Here is a 27,705-nt window from a genome sequence, read left to right as displayed (position 1 = left end):
CAAAAACTGTTCATATGATTGTTAAGATGATTTTTAGCAGTATTCTGCTTCTATATAGTTTTCTTGTTTGTTTATTTGGTACCAGGAATTGAACTCAGGGGCACTCAACCACTAAGTCACATCCCCAGCCCTATTTATTTTATTTTGAGACAGGTTCTCACTGAGTTTCTTAGGGCCTAGATAAGTTGCTGAGGCTGGCATTGAACTCTCAATCCTCCTGCCTCAGCCTCCAGAGCTGCTGAATTATAAGCATGCACCATTCATTGCACCTGTCTCTATGCAGTATTAATGGCAAAAAAAGGGGGGTGAAAATTTTAAAATTATTAGTATTATTTTTGCCACTGAAGACTGAACCCCATGTCTTACACATGCTAGGCAAATGCTCTAGCTCTGGGCATTATGACTGAGCTCTACCACCAGCCCCTAAATTTTGTTTTAGTGGCTGAACAATTTAAACTGCTATGTGGTGACCAGCACGGCTATTAATTCAGAAACTAGATGTGGCAATGAGGGGATGAAGAAAAGATAGACACACGTAGAGAAAAACCTGGGGACAGGTGAGTAGCCAAGCCCCAATGAGGCTTGACTGACACTAGAGCTAGCTCAGCATGTTTATTATATAGGTTTTAACATCAGAAGGCTATTTATGAGAGAGTTTTAGCAAAGCAGGCTGTCTGAAAGATGCAGAGAAACTTGAAAGACGTTGAGGTCATCTTGTTATGCCCAGAATTCTCTACCCCTGGGAATTGGTGTCTGAATCCAAGGTTCCAACTGTTAAGAGCCCCAAGCCTTTGCACGTAGCCACCTCTGCCTGGTGTTAACTTTAACAACTGGAACATCTCACTTGCACTTTTGCATAGACAGCTCCCAGCACAAACACAGCCATGAGGAAATCAGAGACCATGGTTCCAATGGTCTCTCGCTCTCCGCAGGGCTGCTGTTTTACAAGTCAGCATTTTTTAAGGAAAAAAGCATAAAATGTTGGATATACTTTCAATGAACAAATTAGCAATTAGCAATATTTTTTTCTAACAGAAAAATAAGTATTATAATATAACATTATATGCTATAAGCATATGGTATAAAACCATATCCACAAAATTATATTCAAAAGAAAGTCTAAATAACTATTCCAGTGTTCCTGTCACTTTTGTGTGCTAATACTTGTAAAAAGACATGTCATAAGGCACAAGATTTATGAAAAATTAATAGAATTTAAAGTTCAGAAAATTTTATCTATAACCTCAATTTTAATGAAAAATTTCTTTAAATGTTTTTGAACTAGAAATAAATTATTATTAGACATCTTTAGTTGGTAGGTGTTCCATAGAAGCATGATTTTAAAACTACCTTTCTTGCAGGAGTCTGAATAGGAGACAACCCAGTAAGAAAGTCATTGGCAGCCAGAAAGGTCCAATAAGGATTTTATTTGAATTTGCCTTCTCCAGCATTTTCTTTTTTTTCTTTCTATCGTCACCACCACCACCACCACCACCACCATCATCATCATCATCATCATCAGGCTGGCTGTATCAATAGTTGTTGAAATACTAGAAAAAAATCCATTTTATTGAGAAATTCCTGGCAAGAACTGATATGATAATATATATTTCACTGACATAGTAAGAAAACATCAACAAGTAACCAGCTCCACATCTAAACGCTGCATGGGTTCGAGCCCAGGGCAGCTGCAAAAGATCTGTAACACAAATATTCAGACATCAGTGTCCTCTGTTTACAAATATAGACCAACTATAATGAACCAAGCCCAAACCCTTATATTTGAGTCTGCTTTTACTAATAAGTCCTGAAATTGATAAGGCAGTTGCTAAGTGGATATCTGGTTGCAAACTGGTCAACAACATCAGAAATGTCGTCAGCTAATTTTGGATTGACCACAGATGCTGGCTGCAGCATGTTATTGCTTCTCAGCTTAGGTCCCCAGTGTCACCAGCAGTGTGGTTGTAACTCCACTAGCTTGTCTTTCAAACCATTCCCAGGGAGCAGTCCACTCAGTTAAGATCATACCAATAAGTGACATCTTTTAGGTTTCATATTCAGTGGGGAGTACTGTATATTTAAGGGAACATGGAGTTTGAGTCAGTGTATTTGTTTTTTTGCAGTGGGAAAGACTCTCTTAACAGCTCTCTTTCTAACCTCATAATTGTCTCTGTTTGTGTCACCCACAAATGATGGAACCAATTTTCCGGCCATCCACAAGCCTATTACTCACCATGGATCTTTTGACTTGGTTTTTAATGGAGGAACCATGATGCTACTATGCTCTGCGATGCTTTGGATATGAACTCTGATCAGTGATTCTCCATTGTCTTTGTCAGCTATTTTGCTGCTGTGACTAAAAGATCTGACCAGAACAATTGCAGAAGAGGAAAAGTTTATTTGAAGGCTCATGGTTTCAGAGGTCCTAGTCCACAGAAGACCAGCTCCATTCCTTAGGACTCAAGGGGAGGCTGAACAACATGGCAGAAGAGTATGGTGGAGGGAAGCAGCTCACATGATGATCAGAAAGCAGAGGGAACAACTCCACTCACCAGATACAAAGCCAAAGCCACACCCCAATGAACCACTTCCTCCGGCCACACCCCACCTATCTCCAGTTATCCCTGTTAATACTGTAATCGGGTAATTAATTCACGGATTGGGTTAAGGCTCTCATAACCTAATCATTTCTTCTGTGAGCCTTCTTACATTGTCTCACATGTGAGTTTTTGGGGGACATCTCACATCCAAACCACAACATCCATTGTCCTCTGAGCCATGAAGCTAACATAAGTAATAACTAATATCTTCTCCAACAGTTATTTATTTATTTTGGTACCAGGATTGAACTCAGGGGCACTCCACCACTGAGCCACATCCCCGACCCTATTTTGCATTTTATTTAGAGACAGGGTCTCTAAATAAATGGGTTCAAGCCCAGGGTTGCTTAGCCCACTGAGTTGCTTAGTGCCTGCTTTTGCTGAGGCTGGCTTTGAACTTGAGATCCTCCTGCCTCAGCCTCCTAAGCTGCTGGGATTATAGGCATGCGCCACTGCACCCAGCTTCTCCAGCAGTTTTTAAGAAATCCTGGAGATGTGCTGCCCAGGAATTCTCCTTTGGGCTCTAAGGAGCGCAGATGAGCTCACACAGTCCATTTATTGGTGACTTTGACATCTGCTTCAACTTTCAAGTCAAGGCCACACCTTACCAGGATAGCTCCCCCAGCTAAAGACTGACCCAGAGGAGGATTCCTGCCATTTCCTGTCATTCCTGCACTGAGTGGGTGTCCCCACTAGCAATATTTACTCAAGACTCCTGTTAGTAAGACTGGCAGATCATCATCATCTCGGAGGCTCTCCCTGCTCAGTACTGCTTCTTCCCCAGTTCATCTCCACATTTTGTCCTAGTTCCCCAATCAACCTTTCACACTATCTCAGCATGTGTTTCCCAGAGGATTCAGCTGCCACAACTTTTCTGTATCCTAGGCTCTTATGAAAATACTAGTCAGTAACACTTGATTTTTACTGACAGGCATATAGGGCACCTATATGGGTAAAGTCCACTACAGAGAAAAACAATCAGGACATCTTCAAATTTGAACTTTAGGTTGTTAGTGTTGTTTGGATTTAGAAGAACACAAAAATATACCCATCACCTTAGGACTTGAATTTGAGAAATTTATCCATAGCTTGAAAATGCTTTTCTTTCTTTTTTTTAAAAATTAACTTATTTATTGCAGTAATCAACGTAGAAAATCTCATGACATCCTTGGTTTATGATACTAATACTAATGGCTATTATTTATTGAGTATTTACTATATACCAGGAAATGTGCTAAGCATTTTACATAAATTATCTCATTTAGTTCTAGAGGGTTATGTCTAAACAATATTAATTCATGAATTAGTTAATTGCTGTTAAGAGTTTCAGCATGAGCCAGGAAGTGCATTAGCGCTGGATTTGGAAATTGCTATCTTGGCTATATAATAAATGTATTCATTCAAATGTTAATGTATAAAGGTGGATCTTGGGAACAGAAATGGAATAGTGCTTATAAATTTATGTCAGTAAGATATATGCCATACAAGTAAATGTGAACATTCCAACTACACTATATATTTATAAAAACATTCTTTTCTCTATGATAAAACACCTTTTAAAATTGTGGTTTTGATAATTATGATACAGTTAATCTATATTCGATTTACATAATTTCCATCCATGTATTGCTTTTAAAATCTGACCCATTACTTCATAAAATAAGATGCAGAAAACATTATTCTTATATCAGGGAGTATTAAGGATGGGAAAAGTTGCCATAGAATAGAATCAGTCCTACTTGATTGCCAAGTGGGGACCCCTAGCTATTTTTAATAGAATTGGATTTTATCAAATGCTCTCTCTCTGTCAATTCATATTATCATATGATTTTTCCTCTTTAGCCTGTTCACATGGTAGGTTACATTGATATTTTTTGAATGTTAAACCACCGGCTTTGCTTGTATGGAATAAAGCACTCTTGGCTATGATAGGTACTTATTGTTATATTTGACTCTTTAATATTTTATTAAGGATTTTTACATCTAAGTTCATGAGAAATACTGATCTATAATTTTCCTTTCCTTTTTTTTTTTTAACTTCCTTTGGTTTTAGAATCAGGATACTGGTAATAATTCTTTAGTGAAACTGGGTCTGAATTTTTGTGAGTGTGTGTGTGTTTTCAAGTTACAAATTGAATTTCTTTAATGGTGAAAGGACTATGCACATTGTTTCATTGTGGTTCAGTTTTGGTATTTTGAGATTTTCCTCCTTATTTTTTTAAATATATTTATTTTTTAGTTGTAGTTGAACACAATATCTTTATTTTATTTATTTATTTTTATGTGGTGCTGAGGATCGAACCCAGGGCCTCACAAGAGCTAGGTGAGCACTCTACCACTGAGCCACAATCTCAGCCCTTCCTCCTTATTTTTAAGGGAAATAGGAAAACATTAATGAGAGGGACACAAAAAAATATGAATATCTTACTAATAATTTGAGAGAAAATTCATAGAAAGCAGTTTTTATGTTTAAGATTTGACTATTAACTCATTAATCATAAATCTACACCCATAGCATGCAGTGCAGATGGGCTTTTTTTTTTTTTTTACCTGTCACCCTAATTTCAGAGTTTTTTTTTTCTCTATATGCTACCTAAATTCCAAGCCCAACAACCAAGTATTTCACTTGAAATCATACCTGAGTCTAAAAAAAATAAAATCTTCCTCTGCTATGAAAATAATGCTTTATATATGTTTGCCTTGTGTGTGCGCATGCTGCAGGTGGACCTTGCGCATGCTAAGCATGCACTCTCCACTGAGTTGCCCCCAGCCTGTGCTTGCTATTTTTATGGCAACCTGTTTTACTCAGGGTCCAAGAAGGAAAACGGGTTAAGAATTTCAAGTAGAGGGAAGCTGATACAGGGAATTGATTACACAGATGATAGAAACTGAATAAGCAATAAACATGATTATGAGGTAACTCACAGACTAATAACCTCAGGAAAAAAACTTCTCCAGAAGGAAGACATCACACTACAAAAACTGCATACAAGGGAGAGCCTTATGGGCCCTGTGCTCAGAGATTTGAAGGGGGTGTCATGGATGGAGGTTTTTAAACACATTGGATACCTGTTGGTTTCTCCAATGACAAAACAGACGTGACTTGGAAAAGACAAATCTAGCAGAGCCACTTCTGAATAGTGTAAACCTAAAATAATACATTAGGGGATTCCCAAGATGGCCGCGAATAGAGTGCATCACACCCCACGTATGGCGCCACTGCTCAGGTGAATAACGAGTTAGAACGACAAAAAACTATCTTGTTAGGAACTTACAGCAAAATGGGGGTGCACCGAAACCTAGAGGAAGGATTTCCAGCACCGAGGTCCGGTAATTGAGTCTCATACACGAGCCAACTGTGCGACCAGAGATCTGGGCTGACTGATCCGCGCGGCTATAGATGGCGGGGAGCCGCCGAGAACCAACCAGCAAGCAGGGAGAAACGTTGCTGCAGATTCTGTGGAATCCTGCCGCCTGAGCACTCACGGAGCCCCAGGCTGAGTTCGGGATTTCAGACGGGGAAGGAACCGGGACAGTTCTATCCCCCACAACGGAAACTCCACCAAGGAAACCAGCGGGCACCATCTTGGAGAGCTGAAGTAACCACCTCCACTCTCCGACAGATTACAACAATAAAACAGGTGTGTGTTACTCAGCTCATCTCCCATACAGCGGGGAATTCGCATAAAATCTCTCCTAGGCTCTCCAGGGGTCGGGATTATCAGAGCAAGCCTGCATAAAGACACGGGGAAAACTAGAGACACCCGACCTTCAACTCCCCCTCCATCAGCAGGGAAAACGAAACCTGTCTTGCCAGCGCAGGGGGAGGGGCAAGCGGAAAAAATCAAAACAATAGAGTGATTCAGCTATAGAACAGGTAATTTCAGGCTGCCATTCGCCTGCGTCTTGCAGACAAATTACTCAGGCTCAGTGCTAAAGAACCCGCAGAAACTGCTTCTTGGAGCCTGCTCCTATCAGAACATACACCGAGCCCGGAGTGGCTGAATTCCGGCTCCCAGAACTGCTCTGGCCCAGGGCTAAAGAACCCGCGGAAACTGCTTCTCGGTCCGGTTCCTGATGAATACTGTGGAGGTAAATACCAACCAAGCCTTCATAGGCAGTGGCAACAGGATTGAGACGGGGCTTGTGAGGGCCAGTCAGGACTCACCCGTTGCTTTGGTCACCCGGCAAAGGGAACGAAATGCTGCCATTTGCATGGGATACCAACATGGCAGAGATCTGAGGTCATCAGAAAGTGGCGGAGGAGATAACTTCATCGATACCAGCGGCGACAGAAACAGTTGGTCTCCTGGTAAAGAAAGTGAGTCACATTCACCCGAGTCTCTCTCACTTTGTCATCAAGTCAGAGGGGCAGAGCAGAGCCGCCACCTGCGCCCGGAACAGGCCCAGTGACCCGCCGGCATGGCAGTCACGTCACCCCATTTGGAGTAGGGGCTGAGCAGAGCCGCCGCCTGCATCCGGAACAGGCCCAACGACCTGCTGGCGTGGTAGTCACGTCACCCCAATTGGAGTAGGGGCAGAACAGAGCTGCTGCCCTCGCCTGGAACAGGCCCAGAGACCCGCCGGAGTGGTATCACATTACCCCAACTGGAATAGGGGCCGAGCAGAGCTGCCGCCTGCGCCCAGAACAGGCCCAGAGACCCGCCGGCGTGGCAGTCACGTCACGCCATTTGGAGTAGGGGCCGAGCAGAGCCGCCGCCCTCGCCCGGAACAGGCCCAGCGACCCGCTGGCTTGGAAGTCACGTCACCCCAATTGGAGTAGGGGCAGAGCAGAGCCACCTCCCATGCCTGGAACAGGCCCAGTGACCCACCGGCGTGGTAGATACATCACCCCAATTGGAGTAAGGGCAGAGCAGAGCCTCCACCTGCGCCTGGAAGGTAGGCAGACCTGCGACCGCCCGGCAGAACAGGCCCAGGGGTCCGTGGGCGTGGTAGACACGTCACACCAACTGGAGGAGGGGCAGAGCAGAGCCGCCGCCCGCGCCTGCAAGGTAGGCAGACCTGCGACCGACGAGCAGAACAGACCCAGCGGCCTGTCAGCGTGGTAGACAGAACACCCCAATTGGAGAAGGAGCACAGCTGCCGCCCGCCCCTGCAAGGGAGACTTTTCAACTATACAAGAGCAATATAAATATATAGGGGGAAAATTTCAAAAACACAACAGTTTCACCAAGCAGAAAGAAACGCGAGCAATATAAAAAAACAAGGAAAGAAAGGACCACAAGCAATGCAGATCAACTCAACTTTAGAAGAGGTAATAGCTACAGCAGATGGAATGTCAGATAAAGAATTCAGGATATACACGCTTCAGATGATCTGGAGTCTCAAGGAAGACATTAGACAGCAAAATCAGTCAATGAAAGATCACTTTGACAATGAATTACATAAACAAATCCAAGAAGCAAAAGATCAACTATACAGGGAGATAGAGGTAACAAAAAACAAACAGAAATCCTAGAAATGCAGGAAGCAATAAACCAACTTAAAAACTCAATTGAGAATACTACCAGCAGAGTAGAACACTTAGAAGATAGAACATCAGACAATGAAGACAAAGTATTTCAACTTGAAAAGAACATAGACAGCTCAGCAAGACTGGTAAGGAACCATGAGCAGAACATTCAAGAAATATGGGACAACATAAAGAGACCAAACTTAAGAGTCATTGGGATACAGGAAGGTATAGAGGTCAAAACCAAAGGAATGAGCAATCTATTCAATGAAATAATATGAGAAAACTTCCCAGACTTGAAGAATGAGACAGAATCCCAAATCCTAGAAGCCTACAGGACACCGAATGTGCAAAATCATAAGAGATCCACACCTAGACACATTATAATGAAGATGCTCAGCATACAGAATAAGGAGAGAATTTTAAAAGCTACAAGAGAAAGGAAGCAGATTACATTTAGGGGTAAACCAATCAGGATAACAGCTGATCTTTCAACACAGACTGGGAAAGCTAGAAGATCCTGGAATAACATATTTCAAACTCTGAAAGAAAATGGGTTCCAACCAAGAATCGTGTATCCAGCAAAATTAAGCTTAAGGATGGAAGATGAAATTAAAACCTTCCACGATAAACAAAAGTTAAAAGAATTTGCAGCTAGAAAACCATCTCTTCAAAACATCCTTGGCAAAACATTTCAGAAAGAGGAAATGGAAAACAACAATGAAAACCAACAGTGGGAGGTAGGACAGTAAAGGGGGGAAAATAATCAAAGAGGAAAACAAACCATGTTTAGTAACATAAATAAACAAATATGGCTGGAAGAACAAACCATATCTCAATAATAACCCTAAATGTCAATGGCTTAAACTCACCAATTAAGAGACACAGGCTAGTAGAATGGATCACAAAACAAGACCCAACAATATGCTGCCTACAGGAGATGCATTTGATAGGAAAAGATATACATAGACTGAAAGTGAAAGGTTGGGAAAAATCATATCACTCATATGGACTTCGGAAACAAGCAGGAGTGTCCATACTCATATCAAATAAAATAGATTTCAAGCCAAAGTTAATCAAAAGGGATAAAGAGGGACACTACATACTGCTCAAGGGAACCATACACCAACAAGACATAACAATCATAAATATATATGCCCCAAACAATGGTGCAGCTATGTTCATCAAGCAAACTCTTCTCAAGTTCAAGAGTCTAATAGACCACCATACAATAATCATGGGAGACTTCAACACACCTCTCTCACCACTGGACATATCTTCCAAACAAAAGTTGAATAAGGAAACTATAGAACTCAATAACACAATTAATAACCTAGACTTAATTGACATATATAGAATATACCACCCAACATCAAGCAGTTACACTTTTTTCTCAGCAGCACATGGATCCTTCTCAAAAATAGATCATATATTATATCACAGGGCAACTCTTAGACAATATAAAGGAGTAGAGATAATACCATGCATCTTATCTGATCATAATGGAATGAAACTGAAAATGAACGATAAAAGAAGGAAGGAAAAATCATGCATCACTTGGAGAATGAACAATAGGTTACTGAATGATCAATGGGTTATAGAAGACATCAAGGAGGAAATTAAAAAATTCTTAGAGATAAATGAAAACACAGATACAACATATCGGAATCTATGGGACACATTGAAAGCAGTTCTAAGAGGAAAATTCATTGCTTGGAGTTCATTCCTTAAAAAAAGAAAAAACCAACAAATAAATGATCTCATACTTCATCTCAAAATCCTAGAAAAAGAAGAGCAAAACAACAGCAAAAGAAGTAGAAGGCAAGAAATAATTAAAATCAGAGCTGAAATTAATGAAATCGAAACAAAAGAAACAATTGAAAAAATTGACAAAACTAAAAGTTGGTTCTTTGAAAAAATAAATAAAATCGACAGACCCTTAGCCATGCTAACAAAGAGAAGAGAGAGAACTCAAATTACTAGCATATGGGATGAAAAAGGCAACATCACAACAGACACTTCAGAAATACAGAAGATAATCAGAAATTATTTTGAATCCTTATACTCCAATAAAATAGAAGATAGTGAAGGCATAGATAAATTTCTTAAGTCATATGATCTGCCCAGATTGAGTCAGGAGGATATAGACAACCTAAACAGACCAATATCAATTGAAGAAATAGAAGAAACCATCAAAAGACTACCAACTAAGAAAAGCCCAGGACCGGATGGGTATACAGCAGAGTTTTACAAAACCTTTAAAGAGGAACTAATACCAATACTTTTCAAGCTATTTCAGGAAATAGAAAAAGAGGGAGAACTTCCAAATTCATTCTACGAGGCCAACATCACTGTGATTCCTAAACCAGACAAAGACACTTCAAAGAAAGAAAACTACAGACCAATATCTCTAATGAACCTAGATGCAAAAATCCTCAATAAAATTCTGGCGAATTGGATTCAAAAACATATCAAAAAAAATGTGCACCATGATCAAGTAGGATTCATCCCTGGGATGCAAGGCTGGTTCAATATACGAAAACCAATAAATGTTATTCACCACATCAATAGACTTAAAAATAAGAACCATATGATCATCTCGATAGATGTGGAAAAAGCATTCGACAAAGTACAGCATCCCTTCATGTTCAAAACTCTAGAAAAACTAGGGATAACAGGAACATACCTCAACATTGTAAAAGCAATCTATGCTAAGCCTCAGGCTAGCATCATTCTGAATGGAGAAAAATTGAAGGCATTCCCTCTAAGATCTGGTACAAGACAGGGATGCCCTCTCTCACCACTTCTGTTCAACATAGTTCTCGAAACACTGGCCAGAGCAATTAGACAGACGAAAGAAATTAAAGGCATAAAAACAGGAAAAGAAGAACTTAAATTATCACTATTTGCAGATGACATGATTCTATACCTAGCAGACCCAAAAGGGTCTACAAAGAAACTATTAGAGCTAATAAATGAATTCAGCAAAGTGGCAGGATATAAAGTCAACACGCATAAATCAAAGGCATTCCTGTATATCAGCGACAAATCCTCTGAAACGGAAATGAGGACAACCATTCCATTCACAATATCCTCAAAAAAAATAAAATACTTGGGAATCAACCTAACAAAAGAGGTGAAAGACTTATGCAATGAAAACTACAGAACCCTAAAGAGAGAAATAGAAGAAGATCTTAGAAGATGGAAAAATATACCCTGTTCATGGATAGGCAGAACTAACATCATCAAAATGGCGATATTACCAAAAGTTCTCTAAAGGTTTAATGCAATGCCAATCAAAATCCCAACGGCATTTCTTGTAGAAATAGAGAAAGCAATCATGAAATTCATATGGAAAAATAAAAGACCCAGAATAGCAAAAACAATGCTAAGCAGGAAGTGTGAATCAGGCGGTATAGCGATACCAGACTTCAAACTATACTACAGAGCAATAGTAACAAAAACAGCATGTACTGGTACCAAAACAGGCGGGTGGACCAATGGTACAGAATAGAGGACACAGAAACCAATCCACAAAACTACAACTATCTTATATTTGATAAAGGGGCTAAAAGCATGCAATGGAGGAAGGATAGCATCTTCAACAAATGGTGCTGGGAAAACTGGAAATCCATATGCATCAAAATGAAACTGAATCCCTTTCTCTCGCCATGCACAAAAGTTAACTCAAAATGGATCAAGGAGCTTGATATCAAATCAGAGACACGGCGTCTGATAGAAGAAAAAGTTGGCTACGATCTACATATTGTGGGGTCGGGCTCCAAATTCCTCAATAGGACACCCATAGCACAAGAGTTAATAACAAGAATCAACAAATGGGACTTACTCAAACTAAAAAGTTTTTTCTCAGCAAAAGAAACAACAAGAGAGGTAAATAGGGAGCCTACATCCTGGGAACAAATCTTTACTCCTCACACTTCAGATAGAGCCCTAATATCCAGAGTATACAAAGAACTCAAAAAATTAGACAATAAGATAACAAATAACACAATCAACAAATGGGCCAAACACCTGAACAGACATTTCTCAGAGGAGGACATACAATCAATCAACAAGTACATGAAAAAATGCTCACCATCTCTAGCAGTCAGAGAAATGCAAATCAAAACCACCCTAAGATACCATCTCACTCCAGTAAGATTGGCAGCCATTATGAAGTCAAACAACAACAGTGCTGGCGAGGATGTGGGGAAAAGGGTACACTTGTACATTGTTGGTGGGACTGCAAATTGGTGCAGCCAATTTGGAAAGCAGTATGGAGATTTCTTGGAAAGCTGGGAATGGAACCACCATTTGACCCAGCTGTTCCCCTTCTCGGTCTATTCCCTAAAGACCTAAAAAGAGCACGCTACAGGGACACTGCTACATCGATGTTCATAGCAGCACAATTCACAATAGCAAGACTGTGGAACCAACCTACATGCCCTTCAATAGACGAATGGATAAAAAAAAATGTGGCATTTATACACAATGGAGTATTACTCTGCATTAAAAAATGACAAAATCATAGAATTTGGAGGGAAATGGATGGCATTAGAGCAGATTATGCTAAGTGAAGCTAGCCAATCCCCAAAAAACAAATGCCAAATGTCTTCTTTGATATAAGGAGAGTAACTAAGAACAGAGTAGGGATGAAGAGCATGAGAAGGTGATTAACATTAAACAGGGATGAGAGGTGGGAGGGACAGGGAGAGAGAAGGGAAATTGCATGGAAATGGAAGGAGACCCTCAGGGTTATACAAAATTACATACAAGAGGAAGTGAGGGGAAAGGGAAAAATAATACAAGGGGGAGAAATGAATTACAGTAGAGGGGATAGAGAGAGAAGAGGGGTGGGGAGGGGAGGGGAGGGGGGATAGTAGAGGATAGGAAAGGCAGCAGAATACAACAGACATGAGTATGGCAATATGTAAATCAATGGAAGTGTAACTGATGTGATTTTGCAATCTGTATACGGGGTAAAAATGGGAGTTCATAACCCACTTGAATCAAAGTGTGAAATATGATATATCAAGAACTATGTAATGTTTTCAACAACCAACAATAAAAAAATAAAATAAAATAAAATTTGGCCCAATAAAAATAAATAAATAAAAATAAAATAAAATCATACATTAAATATTTCACAGCAAAGGACATAGACAAATAAGAAATAATTCAGTTGAAAGCTGCAAATTAAAAGTGAGTGCTTATCCTGACTTTTACTCAGCATCAGGAGACTGAGGTTAGCACAGGGCCTATTCAAATTTGTTAATGGATAATTCAGTTTACTTTTGGGGCAATGTGCCAATACAAACAGCAGGATAGTCCTGCCAATAAAGATGAGCATCCTGCCAATAAAGATGAGCATCTAACAAAACATACTGCCCATTTTATAAACTTTATATCCAGGGATGTTTCCTTTGATTTTTTTTATTTTTTGGGGGGGGCGTTGTTCAGAATCTAGTGTAGTAGGCATCTCTGCACTGGCAGCAGCAATACTTAGATCACAATTAATCAAATTCAGTTCACTTAGAATGCTGAGAAAAAATAATTGAAAAAAGAATACAATCTTATTTCCTTTTGTCAATGCCAAACAGAAATGCAGAGAAGAATCTCCAGTAAATTAACTTTTATTTGGGAATGAAGAGTAGGATTACAGTTCAGTAGACATGCACAGGCTGGAGAGTCCTCTGGTAGATCCAGAGTTAAAAGTAAAAGTTGGGGATTTCCTTAGGACAGAAAAATCCAGTTATGAAGAAAGCACATTGGGACTTTCAGTGCTTGGTTGATCTGGTGAGCTCTGACTGGGGGACAGTAGCATTTACCATGTAAATTTAGTCTTAAGTTGATAGATGGAAGTTCTGTGGACAGTTGCTAAGAAAAAAACATATATAGTCTTAAAGATAAGGCAGGCTATTTTTCTGGATGATCCTGGCAGAGCAGTTCCTGAAGTAATCTTCTGTGACCTGAGCACTTTTGTCCCCCCCATGGCTTTCTCAGCACTATTTTAAGATGGGTATGACAAGAATGTTTTTACTTGTGTGCTCAATTGCCACACCCTTACAGTAAATAAAATTTTAGATTGGGTTTAATATGATACAGTCATGCATGGCTTAACAATGGAAATGATTCTAAGAAATGAGTCTAGGTGATTTTATCAGATTGACTAAGATGACTACAGTGTCTCCAGGTTATATCATCTTTTGGGGCCACATTGACTGGAACATTGTTATTTGCACACGACTTCTTTAGAGAAAAAGGTCCAATGTTTACACTGAAAAGGAATAAAAGCTGTTTTTTACCTTGATTTAAAGGTACTTGATCAAGCACCACTAGGTTCCCCCTTCAAAGACAGAGAAGCTCCCATTTGGATGTTTTCCGTTATCACTTAAGAATCATCTCTGGAAGCTCCAAGTGTCCTTGTCATAGCATTCACACACAGCACCGTCCTGACTTTCTGAATTGAAATCAAATGTTGGTCATTTGCTGACATAGTGCTAATCCAACTTTCTATGGCAAAGATGTAATGGACCCGAACCAATCAGACAATTCCAGTACATCTGCCTTACGTTTGGCCAACACTATTTAAAGCTTACTGTAATGCCCAACAGAGGCCTGTGTGAGTGAAGCACTTGTAATTACAACTAAACCATTCCCATAATAATAAATACTGAATTTACTGTCTTCATTGAGGTGATCATGATTTTTTACTTTAATCTGAAGCATGATAAGTTATACAATTTTTAGATACTGAAACATCCTTGCATCCCTGGGAAGTACCTACCTTGGTGCATGACACATTATTTCTTATAGATTATTACACTCAACGCACCAACATTTTATCAGCAATTTTTCCATATATGTTCATAAATGAGATTGGTCTATAAATTAATTTTTCATACTGTCCTTGTTCCATTTTAGATTTATGGCTAATTTTAGAAAATGGGGTAGGTGGCTTCCTCGCCTTTCTATTCCCTAAGAACTTCTACATGACAGAAATTATCTGTTCACTGATATTTTTCCAGAATTCGCCCTTTAAACTTTCTTTTGATGAGGTGGAATTGCGATTACTGATTACATTTTCTTACTGGCTTTTGGTTGTTTTAGACTGCCAAGATCTTAGCTGAACTTTGGTAACACTTGTTTTTCCAGAAATGGATCCATTTCTTTTTCTTATACTTCCAAAAACTTTGTTATCAAGTTTATAGTATTCTCACAATTATTTAAAATCTGTATTTATAATTGTGTCTCTTTAAAAAAAAATCTAAATACTGTTCACTTGGGTCTTTTTTCTTTCCTTGTTAGGACTTTGTCTGAAATATCCTTCTGATGCAGCTCACAAAGCTCAAGGGGCATCATCAGCTCCTTGCTGCCTCAGCTGTGGCTTCTCCTGGCCCATCATGGGGACTGTTTGCTTACTCATTTCTTTGTACTTTAAAATATACCCACAGCTTTAGTAGTGCTATTTTGCTACACCTCCAAGTTCTCTTTAGTCTGTATTTTATCCTTTCACTACATTTCCTTATGTTGGTTATTATCCATGCTGATTCACTTTTGCTTAAAATATCATTTTGAGAATGGACACAATGTTAAATTATCATTATGCATTTGCCAGATTTACAACTATAAGTGCCTACTGTACAGTGGGCATTAGACATACAGATAGTAAAAAGATAAAAAGAAATGATTCATATTAAATCAGATGTTTTCATACTGTAAATATAAAAATGATTATTCTCTTCTCCTACTGTATTTCACAATTACAGACGAACCATAGAGTATGATTACAGAAGAATCATTTTTGAAGTAAAGTTTTGGACACATAATTTCATACAAATATTTTCATACAGTACTGTAATTGGTCACTTTTTTTTTTTTTTTTTGCACCAGGAATTGAACCCAGCTGCACTCAACCACTGAGCCATATCCCCATCCTTTTTTTTTTGTATTTTATTTAGAGACAGAGTCTCACTGAGTTGTTTAGGGCCTCCTTAAGTTGCTGGGGCTGGCTTTGAGCTCACAATCCTCCCGCCTCAGCCTCCCAAGTCACTGGGATTACAGGCATGCATTACCACTCCTGGCTTGGTAATTGGATTTTTAGACAGTTCTGTAATGGCAATCCCATGATGAGAAATCTAAGAGACCTGAGTTAAACTTTACAAATGTCCTGGACTCATAAGCTGTTTCCTAAAAGGACTTTTCAGTAGTTTTAATTAATTGTAATTAGCAACATTCCAATCACAACTACAAAATTTCTGACAATATTCTCTGTGACAACTACAGGCAGTGTGCTTCTGGACTCTCAGAAAATAATTCCTGAAGGAAGACAACTCTCACATGGGAGTTTACCTTACTGGAGCAAAACCAGTATATTTTTGCTCAAGAATGTTTGACTTAAAAAAGTAAAAACTAGCCGTCGCTATTCCCTAACAGCCTTTTCAAGTTAACAAAAAGGGTAAAGTTTTGCATCCAAAACTGACAATTTTGCCTTCTGGTCTTAAAAACCTATAGTTAATAACTGCTGAAGAAATGTGAAGATTCTAGAAAAAAGGTAGGTAGTATATTTAATTCTTCTTTTCAAACATATAAATTGGATAAATGGCACAATAGTTTCAGAATGCCAGAACTAGGGCAGGGATGTAGCTCAGTGTAGAGTGCTTTGCATAGCATGCATAAAGCCTGGGGTTCAACCTTAAGCACCAGGAAAAAAATAAAAAGGAATGCCAGAACTAAGCAAACTAGTGGTGTGTTCCTACATGCAAAAAAATCCTTCACATGTCATTAATCATATTATTTTTCAAGTGTATGGGATCTGACTGTAAGAAAATTAATTCCTGAAGCCTGAAGTTAATCATACATGATGAAAAGTTCCTCCAGCAAAAGCAGTGCTTGCCAACCACTTAACTCATCCCTGATTATCCATCTTTTGAAGCTTCACATTATGTACAATTAAAGGTATAAACTGAAATTGGTTGACTGACTTGGTTTCCTCTGATTAGCCATTCACAAAACCACAGTGAGACCATAAAACTAACTGTTTCCCCTCTGGAGTTCCATTATGGAACTTACTGGTTTCAACATTGAAGAGAATTCGTGGTTCCTATATTCTATCAATGAGGAATAGGATCTGTCTTTGACTAGGAAGTTTAGTTCTGATATTCAACTGGTATAAGTACAAGGTAGTGCTGGTTAAATTAAGACCTTTCCTATAATTACTTACACTGTGAAAGTTATTCAAATTTCAAATTTATTTGTAGCTTTCAAAATCACACAACAGATCTCCATTTAAGCAATAAGTCAGTCACCTGTGGTAAGTTTGGATAATGAAAAATCTAAAAAAACTCAAACCAGACACACTTCTCTTACTTTCTCCATGACAATATACACTGGAAATCTAAATTCCCAATAGTTCTCCTATTGAAAATAGTGAGATTTAGTACAAGCCACTTCACTATGAATTTTTAAATGTTTACAGAATATTGAGCCTCCATGGAAGAGAACCCTATTTAAAAGACATGATTATATTTTTAAAAATCTAAATTAACTCAGTTTATTTCCAAAATAAGAGTTGATCCATGTTTTCAGTTTATCACCACACAGAAAACATTGTATAAAATAATATGGTAGACTTTCACTTAAATATTTTTATGTAAAAACCTCACAGTACAGGAAGAGATCACTATTAGGTATGAAGACATCAAAAGCCTGCCAGGATATTAAGTAGAGGGCAGAATAGTTTTGTTATCTCATCCTAAAAACTGTTGGCACATTCATTAACTGCCCAGGTTATAAAAATTACTTTGTATCTACTTCCTGACCTTCAATATATTTTTATATCCACGCTGCATAACATTAATGCTGGTAGACAAAATAGCTCATTTTAAGAATCTAAAAACCTTTCAGGTAGCTCAATGATTTAAAACCAACTAGGAAAAAACTCTCCCAAAATATTTTTTGTATGCAATTTTCTGTCTATTACCACAATAACAGTAAAAAAGCTGTGTACCTTTAAAAGAAGCAAAAGGAAAGTAATTTCACTTTCCTTTGAAAACACAATTTCTTAGCTCTTAAATAGAGAAAAACTAATTTTTGTGGGGAAGGGAAAAATATTTCCGAAGTAAAAATATCAAGTTTATGTTAGTTGTACAAATGTCTCATTTAGGAAAGAAAGTGAATATTTTAATTCAAAGGATTCTAAAATATTCATTACAAGAAAAAATTAATTTAAAGCTAAAAAACTATAATACCTTGAATTAACACAAGTCATGCATTAACACATCCTATTGCTTCTTATAAAACCCTTGATTAAGGAACAGTAGATTAGGTAAGGTATCTATTTTTCCAATATTTGGTCAGATTAGCTAAATCCTGCCAAAGATAAGTCCTCTGGGTCTCAGGACCCTCATCTCTTAAATGAGGGCACTGGGCTAACTGCCCTTTAACACCCCTCCCAATCCACAAATTTATGTAATTAGTTTCTGACAGGTTCAAGAAAGTCTATTTTGTGCTGTGTGACTTGGCTTTTTAAAAAACATCATTCATATTTATAGGACATAATGTGATAATTTGACACATGTATAAGACACGTAGAATTGTCAATCTCACATAATCCTTTTAAGAATGAGGTGTTTCAACTCAATATACTCTGCAGATAATAAACACTCTCCATTTAAGTAATGAAGCTATGCTTAAATATTTAAATTTTTACTTCAAAATTTATGTTCAATGTATTTCCTTGTTCCCTTAAAAGAAGGTGAGATACAAACTTCAAAGACTCCTGGACCCACCAATGGGGCAATCCATGGGGACAACTTGGGCTCTGGTTCTAATTCTGTGTGATTCTGAGTCACTGTGAGTGAAAACCAGGATGATAACACCTGCACTACAGCTCTTCGTTTTAAAGACCAATAAAGTTATAATGAAGCATTTGTAAATTACAAATTACCACACAAATGCAATGGATTGCTGTAAGAAGCCCAAACTGATTTTCCTCAAAATCTGGATTTTAGAAAATATACATATTTTTTGTAATCACTTAAACAAACTAAAAACAAGGTAACCCACTGGTTACCTGACTATTCTCCTACAATCCTTCTCTTCTGTGTCTCATCATACCCCTAACTACACCAGACCTGAGATTCAATGTCTCTCCTAAAGTCTAGAAATCTGACCTTCAAATAAGTGGAAACCCAAATCTAAAGATCTGTTACTTTAGCAAATCTAGCATCACCACTACTCATCCTGAAAGAGTGGTTCTAAACAGGCCAGGCATCAGACTCATCTGGAAGTGTGTGATCTCTGGGCTCCAGCCCTAGAGGTTCTGATTCAATCTGTGTGGAGTAGGACCCAGAAAAACTCTACTGTTTTCAAAAAGCTCCCCCAGGTAATCTCAACAACTAATTGGTTCAGTGTTGGGGACTCACTGCTTTACCCTCAATTTATTTTCTATAATTTTAGTACCTGCTAGTTTTGTTTTTAATATAAAATTTTTCCTTACATTAATCTTAAGCATACTCAGGACATACTACCCCTGATCTTGGCTTAGATTCACAGGGAACCAGTCATTACAATCCATTATAATAAAACAATCAATTAACTTCCGAGCTAAGACAATGGATGCAGATGCTATGGTGGCTGTGACTACATTGACAACTATGTTCTGCTTTACCTATAGTTGGGCACTGAAAAACTTGAAGACCATCTTATTGTGACTACTCAATAAAGAATGGCAGAACTCCTCCAAATAACAGAAAGATGACTAACCAGCTAATGAATATTATTCAAAAAATGTTTCTAATAGACATAAATGTAAAGTATTTCTTTAAAAAACTACACAGCTTCCTGTGAGAAATCAAGACTTCCACACTTCTGAAGTCTACCATAAGAAGAAAATTGACCATAACTACAACTGTTTAAAAATACGTTCAGTTAACTGTGAAAATATATGTGTAAAATAGGTATAATTTTATCCTTAGGAGATTTAATAGGCACAAATGGAATTCAGTTTCCATTTATTCTACCCAATGAGTTAACTGTGAAAATGACACATGAAGTATTTGGTATAATGTAGTTGTGAACACCATCCCTTTCGAATGTAACACAAAAACCACACTGGACTTTCCTAGCGTCTCAAGCGCCCTTAGGCACTGCGGAACGTGGTCATGTCCTTTGGCTCTCTGCTGGGGACACACCAGTCATCAGCTTCATGGTTGGTGTTGTAATGCTTCCAGGCAGCTTTGTTATACACGGGGAGTCTCTCAATCGATTCTGTTGACAGAGCCTGAAAAAAAAAGCAGAAACTCTAAGTCTGGCATTTTTTGAGAACTCATTAGTTGAGAAAACATAGAACAGCAAAAAACGTACTACAAATTCAATAGAACTCAACTGTTAATCATATCATAATACCACCACATATTTTGCTTTATGTATGTATACATTTTAAAGTGTACATATTGGAAACAGGTTGTTTACTAAAACTGTGGCACCAATCAATGTGCATATTGATTGAGACTGTTGTTTCCCAGGTCACCTGGAAGCTGCTGGATTCAAATTTTACACAAGTAGATGCTTCTTACAAAACACAAGCCAGACCAGAAGTTGGCTACTTGAAAAAGTCAGTTAACTGCAAAACCAAAAAAAAACTTGATACACATACCTTAATATGTACTTTAATATATGTACATAGATTTAATGAGATCTATTTTAGTTAATACTGAAAAAATATTTTTTCAGTACAGTCACTGTACAATAAAAAATTTATCATAACATTATCAATAAATATAAAACTATGTCTAAGGCACTTTGGCTTCTGCATGAACAATTCTTCGTCCTGGGTTTGGTCTTGTGTTTTCTTCTGCCATTAAAGCCAGCAATTTCAATCACACCACATGTGATTTCTGCATCATGCTTAATTTAAAGTTTCGCTATCTCATTACCATCAATTCACTGTTCTACTTCAGCTTCATGTAAACTACTGGAACCTGAGATAAATGGCATTCTTGCTATTTTCTTCAAGTTAGGATTTTTTTAAAATTTCAAATTCAGGGTGCCAGCATCCCTTAAGATGTAGAAAATAATGAACTAGAAATTTCACCCTGAGAGTGCAAACTAAAGTTTTTGATATTGATGATTTTAATGATTTAGTAAGATTTACTATCTTCTATTTTTTCCCCCAAAATGGAACTAAAAACCTTTTACCTATATGTTTATTTTTCTCACATAACTTCTTCTGCATTTCCTATAAAATAGGTGCCATCTAGTGGCCATAAAAGCAACTAGAATCACCAAATAACTAGGCACCAACAGCCTGCCACTTACCCAGTGCTTTTTTTGTTTTGTACTGGGGATTGAACCCAGGAGCACTTTACTACTAAGCTTTATTTCCAGTTATTTTTATTTTTATTTTGAGTCAAGGTCTAAATTGCTTAGGGCCTTACTAAATTGCTGAGACTGGTCTTGAACTTGCAATCCTCTTGCCTCCCACTTCCCAAGATACTGGGATTATAGGCATGAGCCACCATGTTCAGTGCTATTTAACTAGTGATGCGTCTCTGTGCTTCTGCATACCAGTAAAATCTACTGAAACTTCTATAAGCACATCTAACACCCAAGGCCAGTAAGCCAAGCACTACTGTTCTGCCAGATAAGCAATATATGCTCAACCAAGAGTCACCAACGCTTATTCCAAATCTGTTTATGCAATTACATCTGTCATTGTAAAATTTAATCAAATATTACATTAACAACATGCAAAAAACAGGGGAGGATGTCTTTAAAAACTAAGATACAAGCTTTGGAAAGATTTGCAAAGGAAAGGCACATAAAAATTTTGGTCAACTTGGCGTCAGATGCTATCTTTAAAGGACTGCATAGAAATCCAAAAAGATTATGCCATTGGTTGTTTCCTTGTTTAAAGAAACCAAAACGATGAACCGAAAGTATAGCCTGTTCAAGAAAGACAATGTGACACTCCAATCTGCAGACTCTATGCAAAGAAAAGGCCCTGGAAGTGTGTCAAAAGATAGGTGGATCAATAGGTTATATGTTGAAATGAATGCTGTGTGATATGTAACTTCAGTTTTCCCTCCTTTAACCCAGTTTTTTCCTGTTAACAAGCACAGTCCTGATCATGACAAATACGAATGCTTGTGTCCCCAGAGACCAGGGGATCAACTGTCAAATGGATGACATCCCATGTAAATGTTTTTTTGTACTTTAACAGCATGAGGTAAAATAACATTTCATTACATTTAAATGTTGGCACCTTTTTTAAACTCCAAAGAAGTATTAAATCAAGAAGATTATAGTTATTACCTTAATGTAAATAACTGCATCTGTCCCATATCCCTCTAAGGAATACAGCTTTAAGTCTCCTTGAAAGTACTGTGCATAAAGACGTGATATGGGCAATCCATAACCAAAACCAGCCTGTTTGATGAGAAAAACAAAATTCTATTCAGAAAGCCACATACTGAAATACTTTTCTAATTAAAATAAACACCACTGAGTACCCCAGGGCTAGCAGAACGTGTACCTGACAGATTGGTTAGTATGTAGGTATTAATTAATTGATTAAGCTGAAGCTTAGCTGAGTACTACATTAGCTGATCCCCTCTGGTTATTTAAAACTTGTTGTTCTTTTTATAAAATGACTTATGGAGGTCTGGAAAATCATATTTGTTTTTCTTTGCTAGGCTCCTCTAGGGTACTCAAAAACTGCTTTTGGCAAGACTACGTAAAACTCATTATCTTTTGAAAAGCAGAAGAAAAGCCTTACTAGACATATCTCATGATTCCACACCATGAATTTCCAGCCTGTGTTCTAAACCTGGAGATCACCTGTAATAGGTCTACTTTCTTAAATCTCACTGACAGGTCACTTCCTTACTTAAAAACTTCACCCCCACTCCTACCATCCCCACTCACTGCCATAGAGATAAAAAAGCAAGCTTCTAACAAGGGCTTTCAAGGCCCTTAAGGAGATGCGCTTCCCACTTTCCCATCCAGCAGAACCACATCTCCTTATGTTATTTCAATGTTTACTTCTGTGTCTGTTCATCCTATTCCCAGTATCTGTACTGGCCTCCAATAAATCCTACTAATAACTCTTGTCATATAACATAAAATCCTTGGATGTAGGTAAAACAGTTTTTGTTACTGAATATCATGTTCAGTGACATTCCATAGGGTGTGTTAATTAAAAGTTTATATGGACTCAGGAATCAGAGTGCTGTTAACAAATTCAGGCTCTGGCTTCTACATTTTCTAGCAACTATTAGTTGACTTTTCTAACCAGAACTGTTTGAAATTTACACACTTATCTCTGCTCTGGGAGGCTGACCTAAAGAGATTATGTCAATGGAGGCTTGTGCCCTTTGCTTCCAGAAAGTCCTGTCACTGGGAAACCCAGCAGGGGGTCTGAGGGAGAAAAGGAAGGGTATTCCTTTCCCTGGTTCCTTCCGTGTGAGGGGCCTTGGGTAGGATGCTTCTCCTCCAGAGTCAAGAGAGGCTCTGCAACTCTCCCCACTTCTGGGTTCTGCTAACTGCATCTTTCAGTTCTTTTGATCCACAGTGGTGACAGTTTTATAATAAAGAAGGCCTATTTACAAAGAGACTAATCATATAAGCATGAGTTAGGATGTATAGGAACCCGCTTCCTTGTAAATAATCCTTCTGTGAATTATCATGAGTGAGCTACATGTCTCTGCTATTGGGATCCTGGCTGATATGATAATTGGTTCCAGAAATGGCCCCAAGAAAACACACCAGTAGGTAGCTTAGGCTCCTAGGGTACCTGACCCACTTTATCACTGCTTCTCCACTGATTACACCTGAGGATTCATGGGGTGTCTCTCATGAACAGTCAAGAGAAGAAAACCAGCATGGGCCTAGCCCTGATGGATCTAAGCAGTATGCTTGTACCAGTCCATAGTGGGCTGCCCTGCACTGTAACCCTTATGGAAGCAAGAGAGGGCCTGAAAGACAGAAATCCCAACAGCATGGTCAGGGGCAAAAAGGCTGGCTGGCTGGCTTGTCATGGACTCAGAAAGAACAAAATTCTTAACTGATAAGCTGGCCTGGCAGCTTATCAGTTCTCTGAATGGGCTTATGGTATGAGTTGTTCTGTCCATGCAAATGCCCACTAGCAGGCATTCCTGTGGAGGAAGCTCTCCATAATCAGGTGAACAAGAACGTTACCCGTGTTTATACGACAACCTTTCTCCAGCTAGCACCCCCCACCCCTACCCCATGCTTGCTGATTGGGTCCATGACAAAGTATGAAGGCAGCAGGAGGGAGGCTCCATAAGAGTCTAATAAACAGTCTTGCCCCATCCAAGGCTGCAGAGACACAGAGGGACGTCTGCCCTTTGTCAAGCCTCCCATTTCCCAAAAAATCCACATAAATCATGAACCAATACTTGCATGTTATTTATTATGTGCCAGACACTATAGAAAGCATTTTTTACATATATTAATTCACTTAATCCTCACAATTAACTCCATTTTCAAGCTGGGAAAACTGGGCATTATAAGTTCAATAAATGGTTCCCAAAAGGTCACACTTCTGGGCTGTGGTTAGGATGTACAGGAACCCAGCTTCCTTGTAAATAATCCTTCTGTGAATTATCATAATGAGTGAGCTACATGTCTCTGCTGTTGGGATCCTGGCTGATACGATAATTGGTTCCAGAAGTGGCCCCAAGAAGTCAGGAACCAGAGTCTGGACCTATTCACTATGCCATGCTCCACAGAAATTCTACAATATCTGCCTACTTTCTTCTTCAAGTTAGAATTCTAGGACATCTGTTTATCGTCTACATTTGACACTTGATATATGGGAGCAACATCTCAAGTGGAGAAGCACATTCCTTAAGGATCATTTCAATTTGGCAAGATGCAAACTATTTTACTATATAGTCACAGAATATCTGCTGTGTAACAAGTAGAACTATTAGAATTAAGTCCTTCTGGTAATTTCCTAGGAAAGGTCTAAAATAGGTCCTTCTTATACATTACAGTCTGCTGCTAATATATATGCCAGAGAAGTGTCAAAGCCTGGGATAAGAGAATTCTTCTAGAATTACAGAATATTTGGCAAAGTGCTGTTTGGGGGGCCTAAGATCAACAAAAACAGCATTAAAATAATTATAATTTAGGCCTATCACACTGGTGATTAAACAGATCAGAATTTCAGTCTTATTTCTAAGTCTAGAATATGAGCTCTTTTTAATTATAGATATTTAAGGAAAAAAAATCAACATTACAGATTAAATCTATGTTGATCAAATACTACTAAAACCAGTAATTTATTTTTCACATTAGAAATAGTATATCAAAATATGGTTTATCATATAGAAATTTGCTATTATATTACTATCAAGCCTGGCAACAAGAACTTCAAAATAATAATCTGTCCTTCATCAATTTCAATTTAAAAAAAAAAAATCAGTATTCCAGAAGACTGTCTGTTCAAATTTAGAGAAAGGTGTTTGTTTTAAGAGCTCCCCTTCTTCCCTGTGGAGCACCCTATACCATTTGTTTAACTGGTTTATCCAGCAGTCAGAGGCTGCCAGAAGCAATTCACAAAACCACATTTCATTCATTTCTGGGTCACATACCAGGGGCGCTGCGCGGGAAGTCTCCACACGAGGCCGGGGTGCAGTTGAATACATGTAGTTGAAGAGTCTGTCAATTTTCCTCAAAGGAACACCACCTCCTCGGTCACTCATCTAAGATAAGAAAGGATCATGCTCTATGACCAAGTCTCATCAACAGCAAAATAACAACACAGACACAGTGTCACAGTTTAACTGCTAGTAGAAGACTACTGCTTTTGAAAATGAATACCACACAGTCCAAGCTGCAAACAGCATTTCCCTCATGGTGTAGCTAACATAACAACTTCTCTACTATGTGAAATTCTAATATATAATTCATCACTGTGGCTGTACATATTTCCTGAAGTCTCACTATCAGAATTGGGCACAAGCTAAACCCATCCTGAATTAACAATCAAGTTGTTATTCCTTTCTGGTAGGCAGTAGAATAACTAGGATCAAATTAGAAATGCAAGTACACTTTAATCCAACAATGACACTTCCAGAAATTCATCCTAAGAAAATAAACAGAAAAGTAAGAGAACATCCATCACAGCTTCAAGTAGCTAAGACTGGACAGCAACCTAAAGAGAAGATTAGTTAAGTAAAGAACATTCTAAAATAGCCATCTAAATGTTCCATATAACTAGTTGTACTGGCATGAGAGAAGTCTACAGAATATTGTTAGGCAGCAACGAGCAAGATAGGAAATAGTAATAATAAATCTAAATTTTGTAAAACTTATTTCATAACAAAGGCCTTAAAATGATATATAATCTTTGCTTTGGAGAAGTTGATTTTCTTCTTTTTTGTTTTTAATTCTGAATTTTTTCATGATTACTTTTATTATATTTTTTTAAAAGTACAATTTTCATTTTATAGGGAAAAAACCAAAAATACCTCATTGTGGTCACATCTAAAAGCAGTTTTATAAAACAGGACACTGGATAATTTTCTGGTGAGTTGTAAGGTACATAGGTCTTTATATTATTCATATGTCATTTTCAACTCAAATAATCACATCATAGACTGAACTGGGTAAGTTATTTACACATTATTTTTACTGTTTTCCTTTACAGTTAATATGGACTCATTTTCTTAGCTGTAGTACAGATTATATTTTAATCTACTATGGCTACTATCCTTTGTCACAAAATTAGAATTGATTCTATTACCTACCATGTTAATGTACAAACAAATAAGCTTTTAACACATGTATATAGTTAATATATTTATAAAGTTTAGCTGAGTTCTAGTTCAGTTTTTAATTATTTAAAATCTTTACAGTATGCGGATACTATTTTAAAATAGATATTATATAGCTATTTTAATTTAATTTAATTCTATTTTATTTTGTGATGCTAGGAATCAAACCCAGGGCCTTGAACAAGCTAGATAAGCACTTTACAGCCCTATTTTAATCTTTAATTAAAATAAAATCTGATTTGAAATATCATTTGAAGATCTATCTCTAATATATCTAAAACTAATTATAGTATAAAAGTAGATAAAAATTTTATTAAGAACTTGTTTATAGCATTATGCTTGAAATTGTTCTTGGCTATGAATTCAAAGTCTTGTAAAGTGACTTATTTTAGTAAGACGAACAGAGAGCTCTGGGTATTTTCAGAAATTCATTGATTTGTTTTATTTGTGCTTTAATGCAATGTTCTGCTGCATATTTTCTGGTAACATAAGTAAGGAGTGTTGGTGTTCTGTAAATATTAAGTAAGTAAACAACATATTAGAATAGATATTAAGATAAAAAGGTAGACTTGAATAAATATTTCCTGCTTTTCCTTAATTAACCTCTGGTCAGAGAGACTGCAACAATGTGGCAGGTAAAAAACAAGCTGTCAGCTGCCTGACAGCACCACAGGAGCTGAGCATTAAGGACAGTGGATTGTAACAAGCAGCATTTCCAAGTGGGGAAAGGGGCAAACTAAGCCATAGGAACTTTAAAAGTACACACCTGCAATCCTAGCTACTCACAAGACTAAGGAAAGAGGATTCCGAGTTTGAGGCCAGCCTG

General features: G+C 37.9%; 1 protein-coding gene across 1 annotated transcript in view; it reads right to left on the bottom strand.

The window, feature by feature from the left end:
- Positions 1–13,690: 13,690 nt before the first annotated feature.
- Positions 13,691–27,705, bottom strand: part of PDK1 (pyruvate dehydrogenase kinase 1) — a 46,160-nt gene continuing 32,145 nt past the window's right edge. The window contains exons 9-11 of the mRNA XM_081261502.1: positions 25,695–25,805; positions 22,390–22,503; positions 13,691–20,356 (exon numbers count right to left, since the gene is read on the bottom strand). Of these exons, the coding sequence (XP_081117628.1) occupies positions 20,216–20,356; positions 22,390–22,503; positions 25,695–25,805 (366 nt within the window). The 3' untranslated portion in view covers positions 13,691–20,215. The remainder of the gene's footprint in view (positions 20,357–22,389; positions 22,504–25,694; positions 25,806–27,705) is intronic.

The sequence above is a fragment of the Spermophilus citellus genome, assembly GCF_964194105.1.
Source record: "Spermophilus citellus genome assembly, chromosome: 11".
Taxonomy (NCBI): domain Eukaryota; kingdom Metazoa; phylum Chordata; class Mammalia; order Rodentia; family Sciuridae; genus Spermophilus; species Spermophilus citellus.
This window is presented reverse-complemented; position numbering and strand designations above follow the sequence as displayed.